Raw genomic sequence first — 18,754 nt, forward strand, 5'->3', positions numbered from 1 at the left:
TACATTATGACATATGGCCAGTGATACATCAGTAGTAGTAGGATGATATAATAATTCTACGGCAACAATAATGTTCAATAGTTGTTGTTTTTTTTTTTCCTTTTTCCTTTTTATATGCTTCAGTGATTTCTCAATGCAGAGTTTAATATAAACTACCAATAAAGGTTGTGTGTTAAATGTAAAAATGTACCTAAAATGAGGTATCCAACAGATACCAGATTTTTTTTCCTCCATTACGATTCCAAATGTAAAACCACTGGAGGTAAAGGTAAGATTGAGAAGTTACTATGTGGACTGGACAAAAGTGGGAGTCTGTTTCTGCCTCTTGGACGTGCTTTGACTTTGACACGCAGCGAAATCAAGCTTGACAGTTAGCCTGCCACCGAGAAGGCTGATTCTGTGTAATACACATAAATACTGTTTCCTACACACACAAAGACACTCTATCAACATCTAACACCACAACATCCCAGCGTGCCTATGAGTGTGTGTGTGTGTGTGTGTGTGTGTGTGTGCGCTCGCATGTACATTCTAGTAACAGTCTCCACTTTTAGACCACACACGAGAGGATGTTCTTTATTTGTGTCTACGTTATTCGTTTGTGTGTTCAGTTTTCAGCTCTCCCTCTCTGATCATATTCACCTGGGAGGAACCTTTGAATATCAGACAGTTCACTTCCACTCAAACTTCCTCGCCGTCTTTCACCCATTCGGGAAAGTTTTATCATATATATTTAGATCACTGAGCAGGAGGAGTGAGGTGTTGCATCACCTGCTGACCAGATAACTAACATGGAACACAAGACCGATACACAGCCAAAATACAGACAGCAAACTAAGTGGCAGGTGTAAAAACTCAGTGGATCATTGCTATACCGTTCTCTCCGTCTCCTCTGATCAGCTGTGAACTGAAATCTGCTGAGCCTGTGGTGAAGACAGGCCGGCTATGACTGCACTGGTTGGAGTGTTTCTCGAGGCTGCAGCTAGAGACACTGTGACATCTTACATCGGTTTTTGTGCCGACTAAAACCTGCACACGCAACAACAATAAACCTTGTTTTTCTGGAAAACTCAGGAAGTTCTGTCACACCAAGGAGGAGGCCTACAGAAGCGAGGACAGGATCCTGCACAACCGAGGCCAGAAACACACTAACAAAGGAGATCAGAATCACTAAGAGGAGCTGCATAACGTGTTTACTGCAGGTTTGGTAAGCCCACTTTTACTCCCCTCATCCGCTCATGTTACATCACACAACCATCTGCATTGTGCTGCACTACATCATCCTGCAACACCTCAACTCAACCCAAACACAAGGATCCAGTTTGTGGACCTCAGCTTGGGAGTCCACTGCACCAGACCCCACCCGTCAGTGGCGTCAGCTGAGCTTTTTCTTACAATGTGGCCAAGCACGAATGCACGGCGCTCACTTTTAGTTCCGACGACCATATTGCTAAAAATAAACAGAAACTGAACATCCTCTGTACCTATGAATTTTAATTAAAGTGGCTCTCATGAGGACCGCCCTGCACCTCCGCTGCGGGGGATGAGTTCATCAGAGTTACCAGCCTCAGTAACCGCAAAATTAACAGCAACCTCAGATTAGAGCCACATAAATGTTTCACAGAGTTCAAGCAGAAGCATCAACTGTTCAGAGCAGACTGAGGGAATCAGGCCTTCACTGTCGAATTGCTGCAAAGAAGCCACCACTGAGGAAGAAGAAGAAGAACAACAACAACAAGAGAATTGCTTGGGCCAAGACATCTGTACTTTAGGCTGATGAGTCCAAATTTGAGATTTGTGGTCGCACCCACCGTGTCTTTGTGAGACACAGAAAGGTGAGCAGATGGTTCCTACATGTGTGGTTCTCACTGTGAAGCCTGGAGGAGGAGGAGGTGTGATGGCGACACTGTTAGTGATTTATTCAAAGTTCAATGCACACTTAACCAGCATGGCTAACGCAGCATTCTGCAGCGACACGCCATCCCATCTGTTTTGCTTAGTGGGACCATCGTTTGATTTTCAACAGGACAATGAGCCCAAACACACCTATAGGCTATATAAGGGGCAATTTAATCAAGAAGGAGAGTGATGGAGAACATATTCTGGTTTGTTTGACACTTTTTCTTTACTACATAATTCCATATATGCTCCTTCATAGTTCTGATGTCTTTAATATTAATCTACATTGTAGAAAAATAAAGAAAAACCACTGAATGAGAAGGTGTGTCCAACAAATCAACTTGCCTGGTACTGTATATAATGTAAATCTGTTATATTAATCATTCCATATAAATTCCAGCACCTTTGCACTATTGTCTTCAATTTTATTGGTGAGTTTTAAATATATATTCTCTCTATTATATATATTTCTATGTGTAAGTGTATCTAACAAAATGGTAACTGAGTGTTCCAGGTCTGTTGAATATTTTTAATCAGGCAAGTTAGAGACTAAATTCAACCGGGTCGCCTCCCCTTACACGGAGAGCATGAGGGGAGATGAAGGCATGTGGGACGCATGTTTTGTGACTTTTCTCTGTGAATTTATGTGGTTTCTTCTACTTTATTCTCCATGTAGTGTAGAAAAGGTAAGGGCAGGTTGTCAGTTGCATCCAGCTGGATAGTCAGCGCTGACAGACAGAGTGTGTGTGTAGGTGTTATGTGTGAGCGACAGTGTCGTGCTCTCCATTGAACCAGATGACAGCAGTCAACTGCAAAGTATGTTTGTGCCTCCAGTGTAACATCTCCTTTGCTCTGAATTGTTTTTGCAGTTAAATCATTTCCTCTACAGAACTTCCCTCTTTATTCTGCTGTCTCGGGGGCCGATAAGCCGGAACAGCGATGCCGCCGACACTCGTGTCACCACGGAAACGCCCAAGGTCAGAAGCCAGTAACACTGCATACATAAAGAGCAATGCAGACTTGTGTTGTTCCAGAGATGACTGGGCGCTTATAGGTTAGCAGTGGTACTAATGCCCCCATTTTTCACCCTCCGCACTTCTTGTGGGGTTTGGAGACCCGTCTGAACGAGCATCACTGCTAATCCTGCCTTTGGCCGCTGGAGACGACTCCACCGCTGTAAGGAAAAACTCCCCCATCCCACTGAGGTGCGAGGAGATTAACAGAATTAATAGAAAGGTGAAGAGAGGGCAAAGGGCACTTAGGAGGATGGGAGGAAGAGGGGCACAAGTGGAGGAGGAGGAGGAGGAGGGGAAAATATTTCTCTTTAATTTTTCTTCCATGTCAAATTGTTGTTTTACACAACGTAGAACAAGAACACAGCACGGTTTAAGCAGCAGATGCTGACGTGGTAGTCGCCGTGTTTTGCCTCCTGCTGGTACGTAGCCGCCTGCCTCCAATTCACTATCGGCCTCTTCATGGAGGCTTTGGTTTTATTTGATAATCAGAATGAACCCAAATCAGACTGAAAATGCTGCAAGTGAAACTGACCAATTCTGAAAGGGAACGGCTACCTATTTGAAAAGGATGGTACAAACAGCACTGCCACCCTACACGCTGAATACACAACACACATTGGCCCCCGCAGTGATGACATTCCTCCAAGACTGCCAAGAGAAATGGGGGGAAAAAAAGGAGAAAACGAAGACAGAGTACAGATGTCGGGATTCGAGTGTGCGTCATCGAGTCATTCATTGCAAAGGACAAAGGAATCGATACAGAAGTGCTTCAGCAATGCAAAGGTAAATATTAGGCAGTTGTGCTCACTCCTCTGTACGCTCTCTTGGCTAGTTTATCTGTGTTCTGTCGTCTGTTTCTCTCTCAATTCAGCTCAGTTCAATTCAGTCGGGTTTATTGGCATGAAGGTTTGAGAAGCAGTGTATCAAAAGTACAAATAAAAAGCAAAATGTCCAATAATTGTACAGGACAGCACACCATTATATGAACATCAATATGACCTTAAAATAGTAAAATATATAGAAACCATATACAGAATATATGTGTGTGCGTGTCCTCGGGTCATTCACGGCCCTTCAGGTAGAGGCTTGTTGGTACGGTCAGATCTGCCCTGTCTGCTTGGACGGCTCGGGAAAGTATGTGAAAGTAAATGTTTATTGTTCATTGAATCTGAATCTGAAATCTCGGGAGGAAAACAACTCACCCGTCGAACACTGACCACATATTCCGTCTCCTTTCGGTTACAGTGGCTTTGTGTGTCGTCCTTGTACGATGTTAAGTTTGGTGGTCGCTGAACCTGCACGTGTTTAGGATCTGTCTCTGCTTTCTATCCCCTGACAGCAGAGACAGATCCTACCAGCCCATAATCTGTGTTTAGGGCCAGATAACATTCTCATCTACTCCGACGTTGTTCCAAATGCGTTTCTTTACATGTCATGCAGTGTGAGACTGGTCTGAGCACCAGCAGACATAAGAGACTCTTCTACGGGCTCAGCTCTTGTGTTCACAGGGCTTTGGAATGGAGGGGGCTGGATTCATGGTGTCTGCCTAATCCTGCCACACATGCATTTGTTGGCGTTCAGAATGCATCTGCAGAATCCTGCGTGGACAGACTTTTGGTTCCAGCAGGTAAAGCCACGATGAATGAGTGGACCCCATGCTTCGCTACCATACAGCGCAATGAGCAGGATCACACTATCAAATGTTTTTAGCCAGAACTCGAACATTATAAAGTGTTCTCTTAATTGCATACAGGGCTCTTTCGGTTGACGTCAATGATTTGATTATTTATGGTAAACTGTCTTAACACTTGGGGTGTTTTTTTTGTCTTTCTTATATTTACTGTCAGAGCCCAGTTCTGACAGAACTTTTCCACCAGCTGCTGCTGTCGTCCTTGTTCCGAAGGAGACAGTGGAACAAGCTCATCAGCGTAAAACAGAGACTTCACTAGGGGGTAGAGGCCTGGAGCAGCACACTGATCAAACTCAACAGTCGTTTCTTTATCATACACATTAAACCACAACCCTAACAAACACCTCTTGTCTGGGCGTAGAATTCAGTGTGTTTGCGTTGCACATTTCTAAAGCCCAAAGCCCATGCCAGAGGCAGAGATCCACAGAAGACAAAAAAAATTGCTGCTGAACTGCCTGAAAATGTCTCATTCGTAGTCCTGCGTTTTATTCCGTTATGTTATGACAACACTGTGTAAGACAGCCCACCACGCCCTCAAACCAAAGCTGAATCTTCCTCACTCACCGCTGTTGTTTCTCGCACATATTGTTCTGCTATTGACTGCAGACTGCATTAAGGAGGGTCAAAAAAAAAAAAACTGTGAATACGTGAAAGACTTTTGCTTAAAATCCTGCACTACAGGTAGGAAATAATAACTGTAAGGACACAAGACATTTCCGCTTCACACTCAGACCTCATTACAATTAAAAATATTCTCCACAGTTCTGTCCAGGTCAGTGTGTCAACTCCACGGCCGCCTGAGCCCCAACATAACAGTGTTTTGTTATAATCCGCTGAAAAAGGAAATGCATGGTAGCTTCTGTGGGTGCTTATGTCTCCATGTAACTGTGATGATACATGACACTGTGTAATAGGGAACTTTAGATATATCAGTAGTAAGCATGCATAAATAGCCAGACCTCCTCTGCACTAACCATCTGGAGGAAAGGCTGCTTCCATGTTGGAAGCATGTGGCCCTCGGTCTTTCTTGTCAGAGGGGAGAGCTGGTGTTTGAACTGAACCCACCGAGGGGCAGACGTGTCTGCTGACAGTTAAACTGTAATTAGCCATGCAGCAGGTTAAGTGAGCGCTGAGTGAGATCAGGTCAGGGGATTTCTCTGAGCTCCATCGCCTGAAAGCATCTGCTTCCAGCTAAAGCCCACTGCTCAGAGGGAGGATTCACTGTCAAAGTGTTTGTGTGAATGTGAGCGCGTGTGGTCCCTGTGGGCTCTCTAAGCTTAATCAAGGTCGCCACAGCCCCAAAGGATCTCATAATTCATGGGGAACAGTTACACACTTCACGCATCACAAAACAGAAAGGATAAACGACCTCTGAGTAAGAGAAGGCGAACAAACGAGTGAAAAACAGACCTCTGAGAGGCGACAATTTGGTCTTGAAAAAGACTTAGAGTTTGAGTTAATGAGGTGATGGGGACAGAGAAAATGATGGACAGATGAACTGACAGCGAAAAAAAAGAGGATAGAGAGCAACTGAGAGCAGAAAAAAAAAGTAAGAGGAGACTCTCCAGTGAGAGTGAAGAGACTCTTGACTTGAGAGCGAAGCACAGGAGAGAGTTACACTGCTGTGTGAGAGCGCACACACACACACACACACACACACCAATGCACAGCCATGCTGCTCTCCAGAGCTGAGGGCTTCTCACCTCATTACATCGTTCAAATGATTACTAATCCCAAATTACCAAAAACATTAATATCATTAGTGACTGAGACACCGATGAAATGCTGTGATCATACAGATGTGCTTTTCATTTGTTGTGTGATTAAAGAAAGATTCTGGTTTATTGCTACTTGTTTGTTATGATGTCACGAGGTTTTTTTATTTTTTATTCCAGCTATAAAAATCAAATATATTTAACGATAAGAATTCTTCAACACCACACACACTGTATTATTTTGTACCTGTAAACATCAACTGATCCAGGCTTGAAGCTCACGATCAAATCATATTCATTTTTACATTCACTTGTATGGCAAGTGAGTAGAACTTGAGATGTAGTGGTCCCCTGTGGGACCCCAGTGTTGGTAATAATAGAGGAGGACGCCAGCACTTAGTGCAACACTCTGTGATCCGTCAGTCAGAAAGAGCTCCATCGTTCTGATTGATCAAGATGACAATAACTTAGCACTCTTTCATTACCCCACCAGTTAATGTATCACAACCAGCTGCTTTTCCTTCCTTAATCCTTTTAAAAGTTCGACAGGCTCCCTCAGCTGTTATTATGACGTCCTGGCCAAATCCAAATTGTTGCCTAATCAAATTCCGCTCAGCACTGAAGTCTGAAGTTGTTGTCCCTCATCTTCCTTTGAATGTTCTGCTCTAACCTGCACGCTATTACCCTGCTGAAAGGTTTGCTTTTCCTTTCTCATTGTCGCTTTTGATTCTCCGTTTATTCGTGTTTTAAAAAAAATATTATACATTGTTTTGGTATAACACTTTCCACACTTGCTATATGGAGGAACCATGGAAGTAGCCACTACAAATGTAGAGGCATCATGGCTCTAGCCTAACCATATTATCATATATTACATCTGCACAGTAATAAACACTGTCCAAACTCCCCAGGGAGGAACAAAGGTCTAAATGACAAGGACAGATGCTCAATATCCTCTGAACAATATGACTCTCCAAGTGTGTAGCTCTTGCACATTCTCTCATTTGCATAAATGCACACGCCACCACCAGCTGTTCTCCCCGTCACCAGTAAATCACGATCCATTCTCAAAGGATCACTACATCCTGTGACACGCAGTGAAGAATCGTCAATTAGTCATGTTTCAGTAAAAGACGTCAGGAAGCTACCCCCATACTCCTCACAGCAGACTGAGGCTCTGTTAATTGCTTGCAAGGGTTATTGGCGTTTAAGGCGTCCTGCCACCACTGGATCAAACTCTCCGTTGTACAGCTGCACGCTGACCTCTCTGTCTTCTTACTGTATTCACTTCTCTCTGACACTCCCTCAGCAGGACCAGGGACACATTGTTACAATCATCAGACTGCTTCTGCTGCCAAAGTCGTTCCCTGGTGTGGTGAACCCACTGCCACCAGCAGCGGTGGAAGACTTTAACTGTCAGAATTTTGAAACAGCTTTAAAATCGACCGTTGGTGGACGATTTTTGCATGTGACAGTCCAAAATAGCGTGTATAATATAAGTATAATATGTAATGTAAGGTTGCTCAGGTTGCAAAAAATAACAGGGGAAGTGAAAGCTAGACTCTTGGGCATCTTATTTTATCCTATTTTAGGAGAAGACGGTCTTAATGTGGCAATCTTATATTTTGGGATGCACAATGTGTATCCGGTGTGATCAGGGATGACAGAAGGACAGAGAGATCAATTCATGTAATTAATACCACATACACAATAATACCACATTTTCTCGAGAAATTATATCCACTTTCTCTTAAAAATAGAGTTGCTGGGTACGTGCACAAATTCATTCGCCCACATAGACACACACACACACACACACACACACACAGGCTGGCTCACCTTGGCATGTAGAGAACCCTCTCAGCCACGACAAATCCCACCCTGAAGAAAAGGTTACTGGCGGGAATGAAGGGAAACACCAGAAACAACAATCCCACCAACACCTCCCTGCTCTCCTGTCTCTGCAGAGATAGAGAGATAGAGAAAGAGAGAGAGAGAGAGAAAGGAGGAGAAGGACATTATTAATCCCTCTTGGGGAAATTCAGGTTTTTCAATTCAAGCACAGAGATAGGAGTACATTCACAGCAAACAAACCTGATATTACATTTTCCAATAAACCAAGTCGAAAGGTGTCACCACTTCCAACGGCATGGCTGACAAACACACACACACATTTATACACACTGATACATGCAGGTCAGCAGCTGTGACCAATCTGTCTTAAATACTAACAATCGTCTGTGAAACAGAGAAGCACTTAAGGAGATCAAATGATCAAATCACTGTTAATTCCTCTTTCTATAGAGCTCATATCTGCGGCCATTCATATTTCACAACGCTCACAGCCTCTGCCTTTTCTCCCTCAATGTTATCCCGCCATGGCTGTGTTTATTTGAACAAACAGGCCTCCTAATTGGCTGAGTCGGCGGCCTCTCGCTGGGTTCAGTGGCTTGGCTCATTAGCAGTAATGAGAGTGAAAGGAGTGTGAAGTGCTGATTAGCGTCGCTCCAATCAGAGGCTTGTTCCGCTGTCAGCGCGCCCGTAGACAGCTACTGCGACCATCCCTCACTTGTAGGGACCTTTAGTGATATTATACAGATGAATGAATGGACTAACATACTCTGATAAACACGTTGAGCTACTGACGCGAACCCATTTATTGGTAATGGACTGAATATTATAGAAATAAGAAGACAAACACACCGCTGGTTGCTGATGTGATCTGAGACTGGTGCTACCATGAACATTATGGACATCAACAAACATGGCCAGGGGGCTTCTGCTGGCACTGTAATGGATCTACGGTCATATAACAGACAGTAATGTACGCAGTGAGTTAGTGATGTGTCAGCCAACAGCCTGAGTATCATCAACACAAACATAGATGGGGGAATTGTGTACAGATATTATCCATAGATGAACAAATATAAAGTCACTTAGCTACACTAAATCATGTTGGCTTTTATTGTCTATACAGCCATATATGGGGGCTACAGAGTGCAAAAACAACAAAAAATTGTTGATTATCGGTTTTTTTAAATGCAAAATGAGGCTCAAGCCAATCTAACACTAGTCCTAGCGAGCTTCACCACTGGCTCTTGTTACAGTAGAAGTGTACAAGTGTTGGGCTAATTGTGCTACAGCTGCCTCTAACTGTCATGTGACTCTCACCTTGCACACAAAGATCTTTCATCACTTCCACTGACCTGAGATGCACCATATTTGATGGGAAACGTGCTAGTCCTGCCTGCCTTATTTGTATATCGAACTACTGTATTGGAAGATAAATAGGGTTTTTTTTTACGTCAGATGTAAATACAAAGATACAAAGAGCCATTGTGTCATTATCCAGGTAACACATCCAGACACAGATTACATGTTAATAACTGGTAGAAATGGGGGTCTAAATGTCAGATATCTACCAGATAAACACTTGGCATCTAAGTTTACTGAAAATCAAAAAGGTATCTTTCTCATTCTGCCAGTTTTATGAACCTTTTCTTCTCCTCTGTTCCCTTTTTGAAAGGACATCAATGACACAATATTGGAAGAAAAAAGGGAAACCTCTCCCTCCTCCTCATATCTCCTCCAGCTCTTGTCTTTGTTGTTGTCTTGTTTTCCATTCAGACATTAGCTCCTGTTAGTAGTTTTTCTATTGGTTTCTACTTGGTTCCATTTGCTTGTCATCTTTTCCTCTGTTCATCATTTAGTCTCTATTCATTGTTTACTTTTCTTTTGATTTGCCTTTTTCATTTTGCATTTATTACGGCGACATGATCTACATGATTTTGTTTGTCCATCTGTCACATGTGCTAACTCACTGGTTGGTTTTGATGAAAACTGGAGCGACTATATATGTATGCATTTCAAATAATTCAACATTTTCAGCATGACACAAATTTGCTGCAATTATATTTCTAAATAAATAAGACGACAGATGTGATGTGTTGCTGAATGACTGTGGGGAAAGACTGCTGCTTTACTTTGTCAGCAGAGGCATGTGAGGAAAGTTCTTGATGTCAGAAGACTTGTCATTATAGATCATCCATCCATCCATCCATCCATCCATCCTCTACAGCTTTTCCAGGTCTAGGTAGCGGTAGCAGCAGGCTAAGCAAAGCAGACTGTCCCTTTGCGTAGCTACATCCTCCAGCTGAGCATGGGACACCTCCTGAGTTTCCTGGGCCTCTCCCAGGGCGTCCTCCCAATTGGACATGCCAGAAATACCTCCACAGGCAGGCGTTCAGGAAATATCCTTATCAGATGCTTGCACACGTCAACTGGCTCTTTTCACCCTGAAGAGACAGAGCCTCTAATCTGGGCTTTGAGCTCCTTACCCTGTCTCAAAGGGGCCCCAATGAGCCTACAAAGGAAAACCATCTCCAAACCCTTTGATGTTATTTTCTCAGTTGCAACACTCAAACACAGGTGAGAACTGAAATGTGGATCGACTGATATATCAAGAGCTTAAGGTTCTGCCCCCTGTCATTACGTAAGTGTGGTAAAGAGTCTGCATCACTGACAATGTAGCATCAATCAATCTGACTTCCATCTCTTTGACTTGTGGACAAAACCTCAAGGCTACTGAACTCCTTCACTGTGGATAGGGAATAATTTCCTACCCCACTGGGGAACATCATTTCCCAGCTGAGAACTATGGCAGACTCAGAGGCCAGTATTATATTATATTGTATGTTTTATTTTGTATTCTGTACGGCGACCTTGTGAGCCTTGAAAGGCGCCCTAAAAATAAAATGTATTATTATTATTATTATTATCATTATTATCACCTGTAAATTCATTTTCATTTCCACTAAATGATGCTGCCAGTAACCCAAGCAACTGTCTACTGAGCCAAACTTGTTGATCACTTAGCTCTTCCAATGAAAATAATATATCAAATCACTATGTTCCAGTGAAGTTGGGGGTTGTTACTTATAATTGCTGGCTACCGTCCTAATGCCCAACATTTGCCGATGGGAGACAAATCGACAAGGTGAAAAGGACAGGAATGCAGTTATTCTGAAATGCAATCCTTCACGAGATAATCTATGCCTAAGGGTGTGATGGTCTTCAAATGAGGTGTGGTCAGGTGCATTGTTGGCACGTGGCGATCTTGAGACAACAGGCAGTGATTGACCAACAAGAACTTGGTCTTAAAGGTCAAAGGCACAGAATTTTCCTGCTATTTAAAGGATGCATTATTCAGATAGTAAGATGCATCTACATAAGGGGGTACACTCTTCTTGTTACAGACACACGCAGCAGCCCCTGTATGTGTAACAAGCAACCATTTATCTAGCAATGCAAAAGGTGTTAGCACACATGGCTTTTAAAGGGAATAGGAGATGACACTCTGGCTGTTTTAATTCATGCTACGCTGAAAATACACTTATTATCAATTAAGACACTAAATGCAAACCCTTTGCATCCATTGCCTTACTTTGCACCCAGATTATGTACTGTTTCTCCAATGAAAATGGAGTTGGACACGCTTGCACCATTCACTTTAGACCATGCGCTGTAGATAATTTAAATTGGGCCCCCGGAGTTCAGACAGCGGAGTTGAAGAAAACGCTTCTTGAAATGTTCCAAGAACTGCCTCAGCCTTTTATATGTCTTGCCATACACACCACACACACAAACAGCAGGGAGAGGTGAACGTGTATGAGAGGCAGAAAGGCAAAGGTGGTGAATAGCCCCTTCTTGCAGCAAGATGTAGGTAACATTAACTGTGATGCACTGTTCACATTTAATCTTGCTGTCCAAATATATTTGAAGTTGACGGCAGAATATCTGAGAATTTTCTCCTGAAGAGAGTGATGCAACCCTTTATCAAAACTGGATGAGAACTGTTGTTGGCTGCATCTAGTGAAACTGTAGTGTGTATGAGGAGGAGCGTGAGGAGGCTGTGCTTCAGGCCCAGTAGAGTTATGTCCCATTTCAGGGTTCTCATTTCAAACACAACAGGTCAACGTGGCTGTTCCATTTCAAAGGCTCATCTGACTATGGCAGCAAAATGCAAAATGTCTTTTTGCCTAAATTTGAGGGCGTATCCTCTGAGGAAATTTGTACTACGCCGTAAAATCTATAGCATCATTTATCAGACAAGAAGGCCACACATTCATGGTCCAAACTCATGGACTAGTTGTTTCTCTATTGGGGGGTGGCTCGAACCTCACATAGCTGCTGCTTCAACTCAAAGTCCACAGACATTTAGAAATTCCATATAGACTGCCTGTAGGGTATGAAAATTCCTTACTTTGATGCCATCTGTATCAAGAGTTAGTATCAAGAATCATGTCATACCAGACAGCAAATGTCAAGGCGATCATTCGCAACACCAAACTACTTTGCCATTTTTTATTTGAAGTTAAGCTACTGTCGAAGACACTGAACACTTCCTTCAGATGTTTCACTTTAAAGGATTAAGAAGCCAGGAAAGCGAGAGATTAACGTCTGGAAGGTCTTTAATGTGAAATGTTTCTGCATTCATTCATTCATTATCTATACCGCCTGTCCTTAAGGGTGGCAGGGGAGCCGGAGCCAATCCCAGCTGCACACTGGACTGGTCACCAGGCGATCACAGGGCTGTCACAAAGACAGACAGGCTGTGGGTATGTCTGTGGACTGTGGGAGGAAACCGGAGCTCATGGAGGGAAACCACGAAAGCACAGGGAGAGCATGCAAATTCCACATGGAAAGGCCCAAGTCGGCTGACTTGGGCCAAACACAGACCCGGTCTTGCTGTGAGGCTAACCATCGCACCACCGTGCTGTGCAGGAAGTGTTTTTTTAAAAAAAAAAAAAACAGCCAAGTAGAACTGATTTCAATTAATTAGTGAATGAAAATTGTTTTTCTGTTTAAAAGAGAACCTTAGAGCCGCACATTTAAGAGTCTGATCAGATTAGTGCTAGACAACAGGTAATCAAAGTGGAAGGTTTGAGTTTGCATTGACAGAAAACAGAGGTCTGGTTCTCTCTGCTGATAATAATTTAATATATAGTTTTTAAATCATTACAATAAATTGCCAATAAAATAACTAGACCGGAATGTCTGTTTTGTGTACTGCGTTGTTAATATTGTATTATTATTATTATTATTATTACACTATCTATATAATGTATACTGTATATATTGTCATACTGCCCAGTCTTTAATCACATATTCTACACACAGTATCTTTTAGGTCAGATCGTTGGTTAGGAAGGAGCTGAGACACGGCTGGCTCAATTATATTTCAAACCGGCAATATTCTGCTACCCAAAAAACAGAAATCCAGTCAGAGGCGATAATTCCGTGGGGGGTTGTTTTTCAACCTCACAGCCAATTGAACAGCTGTCTGAGGACTTTTAAATATCACCATTCTAATTTATTATGATAGAGTTATCCCCAGACCTCTGCGAGTGGACCCAGCTGGACCATCCACCAAAAGAAGACAGAAACTAAATGAAGACCTGCGCCCACACTGGAGAAGCTAGCCAGAACCGCAGATTGCCTGGCATCACATCCACCCACCCACACAGACGGAAACACACACACACACACACAAAAATGACTGCTGGCACTGAAGCATCCACACACAGGCCCAAACACACGGCTGCAAAGTGCATGTGGACGCACGCACACACACACACACACACTAGAGCATGGTGTAGCCATACAATCCTTGACTACTAAGTTACTGCCAAATTCATCCAGTGCACTTGTCCCTTGCCAGTTTCCAAACATAATTCTGTTTGTGTGTGTGTGTGTGTGTGTGTGTGTGTGTGTGTGAGAGAGAGAGAGAGAGAGATGCAGCAGGTCAAGGACTTCCTTTCTGCAAAGCATACACTGTATGTGTTTTCCACTGGGTGTTACAGACCAAAATAGACCTTGGAAGGAAGTTAAGATAAAATCCACTGAGTCTCTGGACTCGCCGTGACATCATTAATGGCACGTCAGTCGCACTGTGGGGTTGAGGGAGAGGGCGGGAGGGGGCGCGCTGGAACGTAAATTACTTCCTGAGGTCGCTGTGGGGTTAGCAGCGTCGCTCTATACAGAACTGGACTGCGGCGAGAGAGGGCTTGCGAGGATCGAGACAGAATATTCGTACTGACAGCTGCATACAATGTGGGGGAGGTAGGATGTGTGTGAGACTTTAATCCGTGCAACATATCACCAATAGAAGGAGTGGTGAAGTGTGGTGACCTTAAAAACTCTATGCTAACTATTCACACACATTTTTTTTCACTCTCAAAAACAACAACAAAATTTGTTTCACTCAACAAAAACATGCTACAAAAAGAACTCGTAGGGTCAGAAAAGGCATCGGATCTCAGCGGAGAGACTTTACCATTGGTGATGTTGCTCTTTACGCTGCTACAGACTCTGCATGATCCAAACCTCACCTCAAACACTGTATAAGTAGCATGCAGAGTTCTGAGGATGCACTTCCAAATACCAGCCTGTGAGAACACAGCCACAGAGAAGCTGGATGAGCAGCAATGGGAAAAAAAATCCCTTTGTCTCTTTCATTTGGTTTCATCATAATCTGCTTTGCCACTAATGGAACTAACATAGGTGCTAATCTGATTCCGAGCGCAAGCCAATAGATCCGACGCACCTGAAATCATGCACGTGCAGCTCTCCCTTACAAATAAGACAATTAAAGGTGACTGTGTTCGACGTAAAAAAATGGCTCCACGAGTTCAGCTATCCTTAGTAATTACACTGCCTGACCTGACTCAGGGTTGTACTGCACACTTGTGATTACTTTTAGGCCACTTTTAGATAACTGAGAGCAGAAGATCTAACACTGCAGAAACAGTCCTTAGCGATGAGTGGCTCAAATGTATGTTTGCATGTTTTATGTGTATTCTGTGCGGCGACCTTGTGAGCTTTCAAAGGCGCCCTAAAAATAAAATGTATTATTATTATTATTATTAAACCAACAGTGATGGAAGAACTATTCAAATTAATTAATAAAAGTAGCAGTGTCACACTTTGAAACTACTTCCAGCATTCAAAGTACTTCAGCATTTTATTGAAGTACTTTTACTAAGTACTGAATTTACTCATTATGCAGAATGTTCCCTGTCAGTGTTATATTATCATATTAGTGGATTATTACTATTGATATATTAATAATAATAATAATTAACAAGCTGTTTGGTGGGTTTGAATATAAAGTCTTACTTTGAAAAGCATAACTAGTAACCATAGTTAAAGTATAAAATTAAAATACTAAGGATGCATTGATACTGATACTGGATATCAGACACTGATCCTGGGATATCAGGCTAATACTGACTCAAACCGCTAAATATGGAATCAGTGGCAATGGGGCCATTCCAAGGGCCGACAATGCACCTCCATGCTCCTCTGGATTAGCTTACTGTACTGTTACTGTACCTCAAAAGACCAAAACATCACAATTTACCTGCTAAGAGCTCCTGACAGTCAGCCTATATGCCTGTAATATCTTCACCATCTGACCCATACAGGATCCGCAAACCAATGTTACAAAAACACTGAAAATACTCAAGATGTGGAATGGGAGTCAGGGAATCCACCAATAGCAAGCCACCTCGGCACCTCTGTCCTTTAAGGGAATCAGGAGCCACTGATTCCAAAGCAGAGGAGACTATTTCAGCTTCACTTTCATAATCCTACTCTGCTCAGTACAAACTGCTCCACAAAGGAGACAATTATAGTATCGCGTAATTATGTCGCTTGAATAAACTGAGTGAGCTCTGAAGTTTGCCTTCAGAGTTGTTTGCCAGAAAGCATTAGGAAGTCAGGCAACAAAGTGCTCAGGTCCTTTATGCAGGAGAACGGAGTTTTTTGGACTTTTGTGAAGCCAAAAGTTGACTTATTAGGCAGGAGAACTGTTGAGTTTCCACACAGAACAATATTATACTATATGTATTTAGTTAAACAAATACATTTCTGAAATGTGGTGCATCTTAGATTTGCATGTGTGTGATACTTGTCCCGTCTATGAAATTCACATCATAGTAACAACAAAAACACGAACTGTAGCCATAAACTCGCATTAATTTATATCTAAATGATTAAAATGTAAAAATTCTTTTGGGGCATAAAATGCAGATTTTGCTTGGAGAGCCACTACTTTTTAAATTGACAAATTAAAAATGACTTAAAGGAACAGTTTGATATCTCAATATGCTTTTTCTGCGTTTATAAAGGAGCAGTAAAATAAGGGCAACAATCATTTTTGTTCTCATTTCTATGTGTTATGTATGAAGCTAGAGCCAGGAGGCCTAGTTTAGACTGGAAGCTTTGGCTTTGTTTTTTTAATTGAATATGTGAAGGAGATGAATTCAAGCTAAAATGATGGCACAAGGTTGCCTTTTATATATTTATCTGTCATCGTGGGCATGGGCTTTAAATTAGGGGTGGACAATATGGCCAAAATCTTCTACTGTACATATAATTTTATATCAAGATAACAGTATGTAACACGATACAGTGATTGTTCTGTAAATTCAATTTAAAATTGGTTTAAATTTACCTTACCATACTTACATACATCACATTCGATTTTTTTTTTCATTCTACATTTGGAACTTCCATACAAGCAAGAACATTTGAGTTAAAAAGATCATGAGTTCACAAGATCATGTGGGGAATCCAGCCTTGAACTAGCCGGCCCTGAGTATACAGCTGAGACACTAAGGGAGAATTCCTGTGGTAGAGATGGCGCTGCCAAAAGTCTTCCAGCGGACATATTTCTATTGTCACATGGTATATAACGTCACGTCGCCCCGCTCTGCTTTAAATCATGTGAAGTGTCACAGCATACAGTGCAACACGGAGCTGCTCTTCAGATGAATAAAATACGAGGAACAATTTCCATTTACAAAATATTCTGGGGAAATAAAAAGGTTCTACTTGTATATTCACAAGTCCCTCTCTTGCTCCGCAGAAACTCTGATGGGTGAAAAGAAAATTATTGGGAATATTTTGACTTCTGTGCTGAGCACAAGGCCTGATTTTCCCATTGCGGAGAAGAAGTTACCAAATATGAACGGAGATCTCAAAAACAGCCTGGGAAGAAAGCAGCAGCAACACCTGGCATCATTTAGTCCGACTAAATAAGAACGAATACATTTCTGCTAAGAAACGCTACGTTTGAGGCACGTTTTCTTCCCAAAGCTGCAGCTCAGTTCAACAAAGACTCCTTGGACCAAATATCATCTGAAATGTAAGACCAAGATAAACATAGAGGCATTGTGGGGAAAAGAAATAAGACCATAAAGTGCTATGGGAGGATAAGAGGTATTAGAAAAAAAGCTGGTGTTGATTGGGAGAAAGAAAACTTCTTCCCCACAGACAACACACCATTGGATGATGCACGCTGTATGTATACACAAGCACACACAGAGCAAGGTCTGTATCCACGGTAACAGGTGGTGTATGAGGTGAGCCTGGTTTGAAGCATAAAGTAACAAGAATTAGCGCCTCGCAGATGTATGTCTAGTTTACAAAGATGTATGTAAGATTACAAAGCCCCTTGAGGCAAATTTTTGATTTGTGATATAGAAATATATCAATAGAATTGATTTGACTTTGTTAAGCTTTGTTGTTCTGCTGTATGTCTACTAACAAAGTCAGATTCCTCGTATGTGTTCACATGCTTGGCCTATAAAGCTGCTTTCTAATAGAACACAGTTGTAGCTATGGCAGTGGACAATGCTTCAGATATGGATGTTGATTCTGAATTCTAAAATGTGGATACTTCACACACATTTCCAACCCAGCAGCGCAGAAGGTCTCTACAATCACAGTTTCAAGATTAGTACCACCAACTCGGTGTTCGACCAAATGTGAAATATGGTCACAGTCTCCCCTCGTGTTCCTGAGTGATGGATGGTTTGAATAATGGACAGAGAAAGAGTTTTTGCAGAATATTATAATGTCACTGTGAAGATGACCTTTGACCTTTTCGATTTAATTCAATGTCATCACTTCATCATTTCATCCCAATAAATCTTTGGTGAGGTCACGGCGACCTTGACCTTTGACCTTTGGCCGCCAAAATCGAATCAGTTCACACTTCAGTCCAAGTGGATGTTTCTGCCAAATTTGAATGAATTCTCTCAAGTCGTTCCCCAGATATTGTGCTCACGAGAATGGAATGGACGGACGGACAGACGGACAACCTGAAAATATGGCGCCCCTGGACGCAACCGTCACCAGCGTGGAGGCGTATTAAAGAGGAAGTGTTTATAATCTGTTAGCTTGTGCATGTTAAATAACTAAATAAATTCACTGTAAGCACACAGTAGAAGTAAAAAATGCTATAACTATTTTGTTTTTTGGAAATGGCAGTGATTCTTATAGCTGATACATTCAATATTTGCTTAATTGATCTTTTTGACACAGAGACTGGGCTGGCCTTTTCACTACCTTTGATAAAGCAGTAATTA

General features: G+C 42.2%; 1 protein-coding gene across 1 annotated transcript in view; it reads right to left on the reverse strand.

The window, feature by feature from the left end:
* Positions 1-18,754, reverse strand: part of tmtc1 (transmembrane O-mannosyltransferase targeting cadherins 1) — a 119,434-nt gene that overhangs the window by 21,964 nt on the left and 78,716 nt on the right. Inside the window, exon 8 of the mRNA XM_070853952.1 lies at positions 8,160-8,281. Within this exon, the coding sequence (XP_070710053.1) occupies positions 8,160-8,281 (122 nt within the window). The remainder of the gene's footprint in view (positions 1-8,159; positions 8,282-18,754) is intronic.

Source organism: Pempheris klunzingeri, chromosome 22 (assembly GCF_042242105.1).
Source record: "Pempheris klunzingeri isolate RE-2024b chromosome 22, fPemKlu1.hap1, whole genome shotgun sequence".
NCBI lineage: Eukaryota > Metazoa > Chordata > Actinopteri > Acropomatiformes > Pempheridae > Pempheris > Pempheris klunzingeri.